This window comes from Centroberyx gerrardi, chromosome 1 (assembly GCF_048128805.1).
Source record: "Centroberyx gerrardi isolate f3 chromosome 1, fCenGer3.hap1.cur.20231027, whole genome shotgun sequence".
Lineage (NCBI taxonomy): Eukaryota > Metazoa > Chordata > Actinopteri > Beryciformes > Berycidae > Centroberyx > Centroberyx gerrardi.
In genome coordinates this window covers 2794590-2809510 of record NC_135997.1, presented here as the reverse complement: position 1 = coordinate 2809510, position 14921 = coordinate 2794590, and the positions used below count along the sequence as shown (strand labels likewise).

The 14921-nt window shown below is 44.4% G+C and overlaps 1 protein-coding gene across 2 annotated transcripts in view; it reads left to right on the top strand.

Annotated features, from left to right (window-relative positions):
* samd4a (sterile alpha motif domain containing 4A) overlaps positions 1-14921 on the top strand; it is a 62630-nt gene that overhangs the window by 35552 nt on the left and 12157 nt on the right. The window contains exons 4-10 of one of the 2 annotated variants that reach the window (XM_071921136.2): positions 5123-5413; positions 8959-9068; positions 9873-9959; positions 11697-11943; positions 12903-12988; positions 13717-13835; positions 14190-14394. In XM_071921136.2, coding sequence (XP_071777237.1) covers positions 5123-5413; positions 8959-9068; positions 9873-9959; positions 11697-11943; positions 12903-12988; positions 13717-13835; positions 14190-14394 — 1145 coding nt within the window. The remainder of the gene's footprint in view (positions 1-5122; positions 5414-8958; positions 9069-9872; positions 9960-11696; positions 11944-12902; positions 12989-13716; positions 13836-14189; positions 14395-14921) is intronic. The other variant, XM_071921137.2, reaches the window with a different exon arrangement.

The window sequence follows — 14921 nt, the reverse complement described above, 5'->3', positions numbered from 1 at the left end:
TGTTGAAAGGGTTTTCAGACTATTTCATCCTTCTTGGAATTGGATCTGTGTACGTTGTCGACTTCACTAGGCTACTACGGTCTGACCATTGTGTCTGACGCAAGGTGTCTCAAACGTGTTACTGTAATGTACAATGTAGATGCGCACAAAATTTTTGACACTTGATGTCGCAGTCCTTTGCAATGTGTTTTTCACAGAAATTCATATCACAATGACAATAAAAATAAAAATATATCTTGCAGCCCTACTTGAGAAGGGCCTTGACCTCTCACAAACTTGGCCATAATTTAACTTCATGACACTTGGTACATGATGTTGAGTAGAAGTAAGGTATATAGGCCAATAAAGGATGCTAATTCCTAAAACTTTTATCTCTTCATCTGCTCACTCGGGGGCCCACTTCTACAACCTTCAGTACACCACCACATGCCACACTGGTTTGAGTTGAGTTGGATTCAGTCTGCTATCACATGAAGAATAAAGAATTATTCTTCAAACATGCCGTATTCACATTTAGTGTGTGTCCTTTCAAGATGTCCTCTGTCATGCTCTGTCCACTTACTCTTCGCCCCATGTTTCATTTCCTTATCTCCGCTCCTTCAAATTGATGGCTTTAACACTGGAGGGGCATACAAATGTAGTATAGACTGTAGATCCTACAAATCAGTATGGTACTGCCCTTTTATGTCTCATGCAACAGTTAAAAGCACAATGGGGTTAGTGTCTCTGTGATAGACTGGCTGCCTCAGATCAGCCCAGAGTAATGGCTGGGGTCTGTTGATCTGCCCTCAGTGACGAGTTTAAAATGATCTACCAATCTCTCCTCTTGGTATCATTCATTAGTGTTGGATAGAGGTTGACTTATCTGCTTGGATTCATTTTACTCACAGAGTGGAGGCTGTGGCTGACGGGGGATTTGAACCCAGACCCGCTAGAGGTTTGTGTGCTTCCAAAGCAAAGTCAAAACCACTCCACCATCTTAGAGCACAACCCACTACCTCAGAGGTTACTGTCGCCCACTGTGGGCTGGCCTGATGATAGCCTGTCTGTCCGGTCTGGCCAGCTGATCGCCCAGTGGGGCCTAGGCTTTAATGTAGCACACGACTCAAAGGAAGCAGTTATGGTAATCAGAAAGGAAGTGTTCACTTAGCATTACACCCTTTGAAAGACTGAGTATGAACTTTTCCTGTTGCATCCACAATCACATTTATTTGTAAATAACGTGCATATTAGGAATTGGCTTTGGTGTAAATTGTGCCTTATTTGATAGAATTGCACAGAATTGACAGTGGCACAATGGCACAAAGGGCAAGTGTGTAACACCTAACAAAAAGAGACCAATTGAATTGAAATGCAGGTTACACTCTGAACACACTAAATACACTAAATATACTCTGGACACACTAAATACACTGTACACACTAAATACACTCCGTACACACTAAATATACTGTACTAAATACACTCTGGACACACTAAACACACCAAATACACTCTGAACACACTAAATACACTCTGAACACACTAAACACACTGTGGACACACTGAACACACTGTGGACACTAAACACACTAACATGGAACACACTAAACACACTCTGGACACACTAAACACACACTAATACTCTGAACACACTAAACGCACTCTGGTAACACTCTGAACACACTAAACACACTCTGGAAACACTAAACATACTAACACTTCGGACACACTAAATACACTCTGGACACACTAAACACACTCTGGATACACTAAACACACTCTGGACACACTGAACACACGCTGGACACACTGAACACACTCTGAACACTAAATACAGTCTGAACACACCCACACAGCAACTACTCTGACTAACTGGAGAACACGGGCTGTGTAAGGTGGAAGACACACACACATGCACACACACACACAGGGCAGGGCAGGGCTGTTGAAATTGAACATAACTATGGTCGGAGCAGGATATTTCCAGACAAGAATGCAAGGGCTCTGTTTTTTTCTGGGAGATGAAGGAAACAGCTGAGGGTTTATAAATAAAGACACATTTAAAACCCTGCTCACTGCTCCAAGCAAGATCCTCTTTTATTTTGGACTGTGAGCAGCTTCAGTCCCACACAAAAGACTTCAGGATTTCACAACTGGTAAACTAGAGTTACCCCGGCCACGATTGAATAACGAACACAATAATCAGATGGCATTCTGAGCAAATGAAAATGCGTAGAAGTCTTGAATGCACCACAAGCGAATTGGAATGCCTGTCTAGATATTCAGTGGTATGAGAAGGCAAAGGAAGACGATGATGAAATATGTCAACGCTTTCGGCGCCAAATCAAGCTATTTCCTGTTCTCACTGGGTCATTTTTTTCTGTGATCAAAGTTATTTTAGTCCCAAAAAAAAACTGTCGGAGAAGAAATCTAAGGAGTTTTGGTTTATATGTTCAAAAGTCTGCAGCACAGGCAGCAACCCACTGTTGAGTGTAAAGCAGGAATGATACAAGGCTTTGTCAAGTGAGTGTTTGGGCCAGCTGGCACCAAACTCATATCCTGAGTGGTATGGACAAAATTAATATCACGATAATCATAAGAAATTACTGCCATAGCAATGTATAACGGTATCTGCTAACATATGCAAAATCACATTAAATAATCACATTGATGTTCATCACATTGAACAGCATAGTAATATAAAGTATGATAAAACCTAATTTGTTTCAGGTGTCATTTTGAGATCTTAATTAGTATTTGCTTTTTAGCATTCATTTAGACAGCAGAATTGTGCATCACGATAACTTGATATCATTATTTCATCACAATATGATCCTGTTAAAAGACAATAAACAATAATGAATTATTGCTACGCATCCATAATGAATACAATAGTAATTTTGATCACTAAGTATCTTAGTATTTTATTCCTATTACTCAGAGTCAGCTACCACGTCTCTAACCTCCCTCCATTACACTCTGCTCATCTGGCTGTGATGATGAATACATGGGTATAATTGTCCAACCACATCAACCTGTATGCTACTGATAGAACATCCTGTTGCCACCCCCCCCCCACCCCCACCCCCCCAATACTCTCAGCCCTAGCCCAAGCCACAGCAGCACATACCACCCATCCCTTCCCTTGTAAGGCAGCCTTTGTGGGAGACTGTATTTAGGGAAAATGGCTAATATTTAGGGACTGGAACTTGTAATGTTAGCTGGGCACCTATTTTAAACGGGGCCCGTGAAGTCCTATACATAGCGCCAACAGTAAGAGGACCGCATATAGGAGGAGGAGGAGAGAGACTGGAGGACTGGTGGCAGCTTACCCCGTCAGAGCGGCGACACAAAAAGCTCTCTTTTGCTCTCCATCTTTTTATTCTGTTTACCTCCTTCCAGCCGCCTCTGGAATATTCCGTGATGCCAGAGCAGCTTTCGTTGGGCACTAAAGAAAGGCCTACCTGTTGTGTATGTGTAAAGTTGTGTTGTTGTTTTTTTCTAGTTCCCATTTCCCTCCACCACCTCACTGGGTTTCCACCTCCTAAACCAAACAGGAACAGTTGGCTTAGTTTGACCCCAATGGCTCTCTAGCATAAATGCCGTCCGAGCAGCAGAGATTTCAATTATTGATAGGGAAATAAGGGAGAGAGATGGAAAGAAGAGGAGAAAGCTTCATGGTGGAAAATCAGTCAGTGAGAAATGGATTTCATTGCTTTAGTACAGTATGTACATAAACAAGAGGAATGTGTAGCTCAATATCATTTCATTATGGCATGGTTCTACTGAAGGACGATAAACGATGATATTGAATTATTGCCCAGTCAGTGTCCATAATGAAGAGTCATTTTGATCACTAAATATTCTTAGTACTAGTATTCTGCCTCTATTGGGAGGTTTTCATCATTGAGCTGCTAAGTTGAGTGGCCAAACCAAGCATGTGAAGGGGGAATTTTAAATCTAGACGGTACGAATATAAACAGGAGAATAGACTTAACTTGATTACATCATTTAGAAAGTATAAACACATAAGATAATATTGTTAAATCCCTGAACCATTGTTAGGCAATATTAGTTTCTTTCGTCCATTTAATTCAGAGCTATTTGGACCAGTTATGTTACCCATCCACTGAAAGGATCTGCCTAATATTGATAATGGTTGTGTAATACAGTGATTAAAAACTAAAGCCAAGAGACTCCCAGGAGTCCTTAAAGAGTAACTAAACCCCAAACCCAAATCTGTGTAAAGCCTGACATCTAATGGTAAAAAGCATGCTACTGAAATTGCCATCTGCTATTGGCTGATCTTTGGTGCCAGGTGATGTCACCTTCTATAGAGTACAACAGGTGGTGACATCACCTGGCACCAAAGATCAGCCAATAGCAGATGGCAATTTCAGCAAAATGGCTTACACTGGCACTTCATTGATTAGAACCTAGCATAAAGAATATTCAGATCAGAGGTTTCACTCTCCCCACTGTTACCTCTCCTCCTACAGTATAGACAGATGGGGGTCCATGGAACAAACCTTTATTGGATGGGGGTCTGTGGTCTAAAGCGTATCTGCATGGCGATTCTTAACATGAAAATGTTTGGGAAGCCCTGGTGTATTACATCACTCTTGACAGTTCAAAGCAAAAGAGTGATCTTGCATCAATGTTGGGGCTGAGTGGCGATTGCTGGTGCTTTTTTGGCACCAGCTGAATCACATCGGTACCACCGACTACCCAAATATGTTAAAGCATTTGGCGCCAAAGTTTGGTACTTTAATGGTTAATCTTACATTGTTTTTCATACAATTGCCTTACCTGTTCTGAAAACCTAAAGTGACTGCTGATTGGCTTGCTAGGTAATGGCACCGGTATCGAATTCAAGGTACCACTACTTAACCCTGTCCCATGTCCCATTGTTTTCAGCTAGCCTCAATTTTCACATCGGTGTAGACGCTAAGAGCGGAATACTGTGGGGAGAAACTGCAACGTGTGTTACATGTTTGTCTGCAGTACCTAGCGTGCATTTTCTCCTCCTAAACATAAGAGTTCCTTCGACAGTGAGCAAACAGCAGTTTCCCTTTTATCATTTCTCCAGTCTGAGTAGAGCCCTCGCTAACAGTCTGAACCTGCCCTGCCTGTCTTGCAGTCCTGACGGGTGGAGGCGGCGGCCAGCAGCACAGTCCCCTGAAGCGCTCGGTGTCCCTCACCCCTCCCATGAGCGGCCCCAGCAGTCAGGCTCTGGGCCACGTCTGGTTGTCTCAGGAGGACCTGCGGGCCCCTAGAGGCCCGGCCCCGGACCATGCGCCCCTCTCTCCCCAGAGCAGCATCGCCTCCTCGGGCAGCGGAGGCAGTGAGCATCTGGAGGAGGCTGGTCTAGGAGGAGGAGGTTCTGCTCTGCATCGTAGCACCTTCCACGAGGAGGGCAGCGGCATGAGGGGTGAGTGGGAACAACCGATTTACAGACCGACAGAGAGAGGACAGATAGGCAGGCAGCATCGAGGAAGACAAAAAGACAGAATAGGGTGAGATCAATTCAAGTGTTCAGGGTAACCGCTGGTCCTGAAAAAGTCTTAAAGGTGCTGCGTGTATCATTTTAAGATCAATAAATGATTACCACATTAATTTTGAGACATTGATATGAATGCTGTAAACAAACGAGACTATCGCTGAGAAGACTGGCAGCATCTACACAGCATTTTATGTGAGCCGCAGGGTCGGATTTGTTGGGAAATCTGCTGAATTGCTTTATGGCACAAATGGATATTGCTTTACAGTACAAAACAGGAAGAGGGCGCAGTTTCTGGACATGGCAGATGATGGAAGAAGCGAAAGACCGATGGAAAAATCAACCTCCAACATGTTTAACCTCTTCAGTAAAGACAACAATGCCGGGGAGGAGGATGGGGGACCAATAGCAACATCCTCTTTGCAACAGGATTATGGGAAATGTGGTCTTAATTTTGTGAAACTGCCACGCAAGATTGAGGCTACAAATTGTCTCCATCATGGTCTCCTTTGTTTACATGTATTATATTATATTACAGTTAATTTGACAATGATACATTGTTATTATACATGTTTAAAAATGATACACATAGCACCTTTAAAATAATTTAGCTAAATCTAAGGTCCTAAAGTATTAAAATGTCTTAAATACAGTTGTAACAGGTCTTATTTTTTTCACCATGCAAGGTAGCATTGAAAAGGTCTTAAAAAGTCTTAAATTTGGCTTTCTGAAAACTGCAGATACTGTGTTGTCTCCTAAGTTAAAGGCAGATAAGGCAAGAGCAGCACTTGGCTCAGGTTAGAGGAGTTGTTGGTGGATTTTCTAATCGTTTCATGTGTGCAGTCTTGTTGAGTTGTTCTAATGGCCCCCTATTGATATTATTTTTTTCAAGGCCGATAAATTAGAATTTGGTATCAAACCCTGTTTTTCTATGAAATAGCGCTGTACTGTGTTCAATGTCATTCTGAGATGATTCAGGGGGAATGGAAAAGTTAGCTAACCTACCCTGGGGATGAAGCTTCCCCTGAACACTACCACCCAACCAGTCCTAACTGTTACCATTAGACAGAAATGACAGAGCTGACCCCAGGTCAGACAGTGCCGTGGGGAAACCAACTTCAGTAGAACTGTCTGCTGTGTGTGCCTCAGAGGCATCCAGCCAGAGGCTGTGAGAAGTGGTTGATCCAGCCAGAGCAGTTTGTCAGGGGAAGCAGATTGCAGAGCTGTTGACCCTGGAGACCCTTTTCTGAGGCTATTGCTGTCTGCACTGGGGTTAAACCTTTCATGTTTTGTGGCATTTTTAGCTGCGACCCGCAGCTAGTACAAGTCAGTTGGTCAGTCCAAAACTTTACTGCACATGTACCAATGCAGGACACAGCTATAAAGACTCTGTGAGCCTGACTGCTGCAGCATTTTCAGTTTAACTGGGTTGGCAAAGTATAGTTTTGCCACACCAGAGATCTTGGTTTGGCCAGTGTCCACCAGACGTTTTATGATCCAGTATTTAGATGTGCGTGTGTCGGAGCCCAGCTCTGTGCCTATAGATGAATATATAGCCTAAAGTAACCTTTTGAATAACCTGATTGAAGCCACAGACTGAAACGAACAAATGTGTCGTGACCACCACGCCTTCTCAAAGCGCCTAGCTGGTCGCAGCTTATCACGGGTTATGAGCTTGTTTTATGATGCATTTGTCATGTTGTCCTTTAGCTAACCAAAAAAGCAATGGTGACATTCTTCATTGCAACAGCCCCAAGGTAACAACCTTTCGTTGGACCCTTTGATTTCAGAAAGGAATGTTAACACTGTTCAGTCATCCGTTAGTGCCAATATACGGTAGATTTTTGTTTCCCCCACTGGGTGAGTGCCTGGTGAGAAAAAACAAAAAAACAAACTTCTAGGTATCCTGAATTAAAGACACACATTTTTTCCTTAGCCTGCCCATAATGCCCGCCGTCCTTATAGGCCTTATCGCCAACATGGCTGTCCTATCACAGGTACAATGCACAGGTGCTTGCTTTCCATGCAGTTACAGAGCCGCCGTGTCTGAGCCTTGATGTAAGTCTACATGGACTCCCTTGGCCAAATGGAAAATGTTCAGTTTCCCACGTGGCAGACTGACTGGTTTTGAACTGCTGTTACACCTCTGATCTGTAGGCAGGAGTCCATGATGAAACGCTGCAGTAGGGTTGAGACTGAAACCAAATCAGTGTGTGGGGAAACATTTGTAGTGCTGTGCTGGAGTATTTACACACATCTCCCTTTGGCTTATCTTCATTCACTGCTGAGCAGATTTCACCATTTAACATCTTTGATCATATACTGTAAATGTATATAGAGGAAAATCTAAACTCATAAAATAGGGCCCCTTTAATTTGTTTGTTCTCTGCAATTAAAACTTGTAAGCAAAAAATTAGCTAAATCAGCACCAGTTCTCTGAACTGCAAGTTACCACAAAGATGAGCACGTCTCAACAACTATCAACCACTCTCAGCATTATGAGTAGGGACTAGCTAAGCATTAGTAAGCATGTCAGCATTTCCAATAAGCTGTTTCTGACTAAACGTGTGATCACTAAGCATTAGATGAGTTGTTCCCCCTGCAAACAGCATGTGTTTCTGAATGTTGACATGTGACTTGCTACACAGAAATGTTGTATACTGATATGAATTTAAAAAAACTATCACACACATACACACACACACACACACACACACACACACACACAGACACATATGTGAATTTATGTTATACACACCCTTTATACCACTCCTGATTCAGTACTCGGCTAAACATAACCAGCAGACTGCGGCAGAACAAGAACGGACCTGGTGTAGCAGGATAAAATGTCGTGCTGCAACAAGTTCGGATACGCTTATGCTGTGTAGTTCAGGCGTAAAAGCTGCCGAGAAAATTTGCTACATGTACGACTCGACCGCTTTTTCCGACCAGCTGGGGGTGACATTGCGTTGAAGGTGACGTACGTGGAATGTGATAGATTCGGAAACAAGGCATTACATTTTGTCAGAAGCGAATTTACAGTCTACCGAAAAGAAACCAGAAGCAAGTGAGCGACATCACTACGGAAAAGAACCCAGAAGGACAATATTACTATCAATGTTATACCAAAATTAACTATCAATGTTACTTAGTAAAGTAAAGGATGGAGTGGACTGACATATTGCAGCAGCATTTTCTGTTGCAGATGCAGTTTCCTGTCTTATTTATACTGACTTGAGAAAAACGATATTTACGTCTGCAGCAGTGATGAAGTCAGGATTTAAGGCTTACTAAATAATTAAGTATGATATAATAAAGTTTTTTTTTATATCCAGTGATGAATGTAGTTAGAAAATACTTGCCTTATGTCACTGCTTCAGTAGAGAGCCAAAACTGAAGTGTGTGTGTGTGTGTGTGTGTGTGTGTGTGCGCGTGTGTGTGTGTGTGCGTGTGCGTGTGTGTGGCCTGCTTCACAGATGTTCCTGCGTGGCTGAAGAGTCTCCGTCTCCATAAGTACGCCGCTCTCTTCTCCACCATGACCTACGATGAGATGATGTCACTGACTGAACAGCAGCTAGAGTCACAGGTCTGTAGACACACACACACACACAGAGGAGAGGACACCTCGGATCCTGCACCTTGACATATTGTATAAAGTACTGCTGTGACAAACAAGAGAGAGAGAGCAAAAGGTCCAAAGGCGCAAGGAGTGTGACATCATTGACGTTGCCAGTATTTAATTGGCGTTAGGCGGCGGCCACACTGATCCATCAGAAAACATACAGAATTTATGACAGGTAGATTTCTGTCCATTGGTTTGTTTTTGAGCGTCAACATGTTGGTGAGGCAGAAGAACAGGAAGCTTTGCTCATAACTGAGCTACTTCAAAGAAACAGACTCTACAGTATAAATTCAATAAGAAACTGAGCTGGAAAACCTCCAGTCATCCCAATGTTACCCCAGGCTCTCTTTGTTTTATCTTTATTTTGGTCGGCCCGTCGTCGCTGTGTTCGGCACTAGTTTTCCAAAAGCAAATGTAGAAACGCCTCTGATTGGCTGAATGGACGGTGACGAATCCGTCCGTCCAGATTTCCGTCAGATTTCCGTCAAAACCGATGGAAATCTGACAGACGGATCGTCATCAGTCAACAGACAGCTCTCAGTGGAAATTAATTGAAATGAACAGAGACGGACAGACACAATGGATCACTGTGACCGCCGCCTTAGCCAGCCATCCTTAAATAACAAAGAGGGTAATGTTGAAAAGCACCTTAAAACCCAGTGGTTGTTCATATTGTATCTCTTTATCTCAAGGAATAGATATCAGTCCCATAAACTAGTGTTCTGCAGTTGAATGGAGGGATGTTTGAAACTTTCATTCCTCCAACAGAACGTCACCAAAGGAGCGAGACACAAGATCGTCATCAGCATTCAGAAGCTCAAAGAGAGGCAGAACCTGCTGCGCTGCCTGGAAAAGGTCAGTGTGACTGTACGCCACATGTCCTCCTCCTCTTCTTCCTTCTCTTCCTCTTCCTCTTCCTCCTCTTCATCTCCACACAGGAAAATCACTCTTAGATAAATCTTCTAGTCCTGAAATGGGGCCACTGATGTTTTGTTTTTTTGTCTCTCCCAAGATATCATCCCAGTGGAAAGCAGGGTGAAGTGATTTGAATTTAGAAGTCTTGTTTTTTATGGTGATTGAACTCTGAACCTTAGTGGAGTCACACAGGACACCACCCTCCCTTTCCTGTGTGTGTGTGTGTGTGTGTGTGTGTGTGTGTGTGTGTGTGTGTGTGTGTGTGTGTGTGTGTGAGTGAAGGGGGACAGTCTCAGTCAGTGTTACTTATCTGAGATGGCAGCTAAGGGAACACCTAATCCAGGAAGGAGAGTTTTGGGCTCCACATTTAAACCCGCCCCCCCGCAGCCCCCCGCAGCCCCCCACCCCGACCCCGCCGCTCAGCCTCCGAAGCAAGACAATGGCGCTCAAGGGCAAACCGCAGGAGGGTCTTCTTGGGCCGGCTAAATTCAGGCCTAACCTTTTCACCAACGCTTCATTTTAAAATTTGTTACCACCGCATTTGTAGGGCTGGGGGAAACTGGACACCTGTTGCTTGGTATTTTGGGTTTACACACCGCTCATGTAAGGCGCTGCTGGGTGAGGTGGGTGTGTGTGTGTGTGTGTGTGTGGGGGGGGGGTGATATGATGCAAGGGGACACAAGTAGGGAAGGAAAAACAACATGCATGTATTTTTGGGATTACTTTATTCTCTGCGCTATCACATGACAGTGTGGATCAGAGTGTTCTCTCTGTCTCTCTCTCTCTCTCTCTCTCATGTGAGAAATTTTCAGCCCGTCGTTCATAAGTGACAGAATTTTCTAGAGCGATTACCTTCACATTTTTGTGACATTATAGGCGACACACAACTGGCCTGAAGCTACATACCTCATTCTGTGCCTCTCTGTAAATGGCACGCAAGGTCTGTCTCTCGGATCAATGTCCAAGGCTACGTTCACACTACAGGCCTTTACGCTCAATTCCAATTTCCAATGTCTTACCTGTTCTCATTCGTGTTTGAAAAGTGATCCATTTCCGACATAATCAATATGAATGGACCTCTACTGTGAAGCGATCCGCATGCGCAAATGAACAACAACAACAAATGACGTCACATCTGCGCGACAGTAAATCGTGGAAGCTGGTGAAAGTGAAATTTCGCTCCAAGCGTCAAATTTAAGGAATATTTGCAGTGGAGGTGGGATGAGGCTTTGTCTGCTGATGGAGATAACTACCATGTTTTTTCTATCCTTCATCTTTTTCTAAAGTGTGTCAACACAGAGTGACAGACAGTGACCTGCTGTGAAGTGAGAGGTAAAAACCACATGAACTTCAATCTGACCGGTCAGACTCAGGTCACATTGCCGCGTATCAGATATGGATCGGATCTAGGGGCCGATAAGAATACGGCCCAAATCTGATTTAAAAAGATCAGATTCCAGGTGTTTTTTGGTGTTCACATCTGTGTCACATCTAGGTAAAAAAATCGGATTTGGGCCACTTCCACCTGTAATGTGAACGTAGCCAAAGCGCCATCGTAGATCACATTTCCTGTTCGTCTCACTGTGTTTTGTCTCTTCATTCTTCCTCCTCTGCTCCCCCTTTTTACTCTCCTCAAACCTCTCCTCCTTCTCACCTCTTCTTCCTCCCTACCACCAGGACGTGTTGGAGGGCAGTAACCTGCGCGCCCCACTGCAGGAGCTCCACCAGATGATCGTGACACCCATCAAGGCTTTCGGCGGCGGCGAGGAGGCCTCCCCGCAACGCCCCCTGCTGAGCCCCGAGGGCAAGAGCGCCGCGCCTGGCTCCCACTTGGCAGGAGGCGGCGGAGGGGAGGCGGAGCCCGGGACCAGCCTCATCGCAGAGGGCGACCTGCCCGGACAGTTCACACGGGTCATGGGCAAAGGTGAGCCACCAGGCGCCAGTGGTAGCAGCAAACAGACATGATTCATATTGCCACACTGGCCTGTTTGAGATGAAATGGTCAGTTGAGATTAGGTTTGGTTATCGTTAGGATTTTACTGATTCCGGTGCCATTTTTTTATTCTTCTTATCGATCCGATTCTTTCTTGATTCCATTATCGATTCCTACACTATAAGTTTTCAGGGGTAAAAGACTACATACAGCTTTAGTGGAGTTAACTTTGTTTTATTACTCACGAAGCACACTGCTGTGTAGAGTTACTCCTGTCTCAGAATTACTTTTCAAAACAAAAAACTCATATTTGGCATAAAGCCTTACTTTAGAGAACAAAATACAAAGTGAAAAAAAGCAAGTAATTGGAGGTCAGCATCAGGGAACAAAAACAAAATATTTTCCACTGACTGTATTCACCACTTTATTCGGTCGTTCAAGTGTGCTTGTAATTACAATATTTCTGACAGCACTTGAAGGCAGTGCCGTAGTGAGGGTTGCCTTGGTGCAGAACAAGTTCAGAACAAGGTCAGCAAATCTGTAAAATAATGAGGTAAATATTGGACTTTTGGACTCACCGTGCAATCGTTTACCTTCAGAACACTTGGGTTATGCTGCACGAGCTGTTTGGAGACATTTTATGGCCTTTTATTTGCCATTTTTGGAACTCTAAAGAAATGGTCTCCAGCAACTTCTGTTGTTTTGAAGAAGGCTGCCATGGAGCTGCACTAGCAAACTCACTGTGCCCTGTTCAAAATGCTTAATGACCGATAAGAGGAATCATTAGTGCGGTATGGTCGCTCATTGATTCTGGTGAATTAGGCAATTGGAACCGATTCTCGATACCAGCCCTAACTGAGATTGTTTTCATCGACTGAGAGATGTTGCCATATTGTAGAGTCCTCAGTAGAGTCCTCATGCCTTATTTTTGACTCCTCCCACTCCCCCAGTTTGCACCCAGCTGCTGGTGTCCAGGCCAGACGAGGAAAACATCAGCTCCTACCTACAACTCATCGACAAGTGCCTTATCCATGAGGTACACACACCTTCTGGAATACACACACTCTTTGTTTTTTATTTTATAACAATTTTTATTATTTCATAATCAACAAAATACAAAAAACACAATGACCAGCAAACAACACATACATCACCCAGACACACATACACACTCGCAAACTATACATTCTTGTACATGCACACATTTATACGCACATACAATTTGTCCATGTGAATAAACATGAATACACATGTACATGCATACATACACATGTCCCACAATGAATAAGGAAAAATAACACCAAGCAGGTTGAGTTGATCATTTTCTGACTAAATCAACACCAATATGCAAACACATTGTGATTTATTTTCAATGAAGTAGATTCTCACACAAATGAATTTTTGAGAGTTTGAGTAATTTGAATCAAAAGTAAACCAGCTCAACCATAGACACACACTCCAATGCTAGCCTGCAGATGATTGCTCCTATCCAGACCGCTCTCTGTCTGTCTGAAACTCAGAGTTGGAGCTGAATTTCACTTTCAGTATGCATCTTAAAACTGTGCCGCATCCTGCGTTAGATTTGCCCTGAGGAAACAGGCTATAAAACTCTGGAGAAGTCGGCATTTGACGAGACAAAAAACACCTGAAAATCCTGAGTCATGCTCTCTGCAACATTTCATCCCTGCTGCCTACTCCCTCTTCTCCTATCACTCCCTTCCAACAACATCTGCTCCCCCCCCCCCCTCACTGCCTCCCCATCAGTCCTTCACAGAGACGCAGAAGAAGAGGCTGTTGTCATGGAAACAACAGGTCCAGAGGCTGTTCCGGTCCATTCCGAGGAAAACCCTCCTTGACATGGCAGGGTACCGACAGCAGAGGAGGTACATACACCCATACTCACTCAAACTTTGTAGTTTCTATTGCCTTGAGGCCTGAGATGAAAACCCATTAAATCAGACCCTTTCACTTTCATTATTACTTTATACTTTCAGTATTAACAATTGAGGAAAAAAGTATGCAGTACACAGTTAATTTACCTTGCTCGTGTATTATGGCACACATGAAACTGCTGTTTGGCTGTCATTTGAATCTCACAGAATGCACAAACGCTGCTTGGTTAACAAGCAACAAGTCACAGTGCAGACACTTAGGATCAGAACCGCTGTACCAGTACACTTATCATAAACTAAACCTGTGTTTTCCTGTACCTCCCCCTCGGTCTCGTCCCGCTCCAGCCGTGGCTTCGGTCAGTCCAGCTCCCTCCCCACCGCTGGCTGTGTGGGGGGCAGCGTGTCGGCCAGGAGGAGCCTTCGCCAGTTCCAGATGCCCTCCAGGAGCCTGCCGGGCGCCAGGCTGGGCCTGCTGGGCAGCGGGGGGCTGCTGGGACCCACACCTCGCAGCTCCAGCAGCACCCCCACCGGCCTCAAACAGGGGAGACAGGTGGGTCACACCAGCAGGGAGACGGGTGGGTTAAAGCAGCAGGGAGACGGGTGGGTTAAACCAGTAGGGAGACAGGTGGGTTAAAGCAGCAGGGAGACGGGTGGGACACACCAGCAAGGAGATCAGGGAGTCAAACCAGCAAGGGTCCAGCAGGGACACAGCAAGGGAGACGGTTGGGTTAGACATAGACTGTAAAAACAGATGGAGTAGTGAGTGTGACGTCACCCATTGGCTTCTGAAGGGCTGTTTTGAAGCCTGGAGATTGTGTTTACGGTCGCCGCCATGTTGACATTTTTTGGAGCCGGAGCAGCCAAAGAGAGGCAGAGTGTGGAGCCAAGGTGGAGGGGGCGGACTTTGGGTCGTCTGCAGAGCCGACCTGTCAATCACTAGGAAAACAACCCCATTTTATATCCATTCTATCCTGTTAATGACACAATTATTTTGAAATGTATTGACTTTATATTTTTAGCAGAAGTTGGATTGCAGGTCCCATTGACTTCATAGAGTTGGGCTGGGGTTGGAGTCTT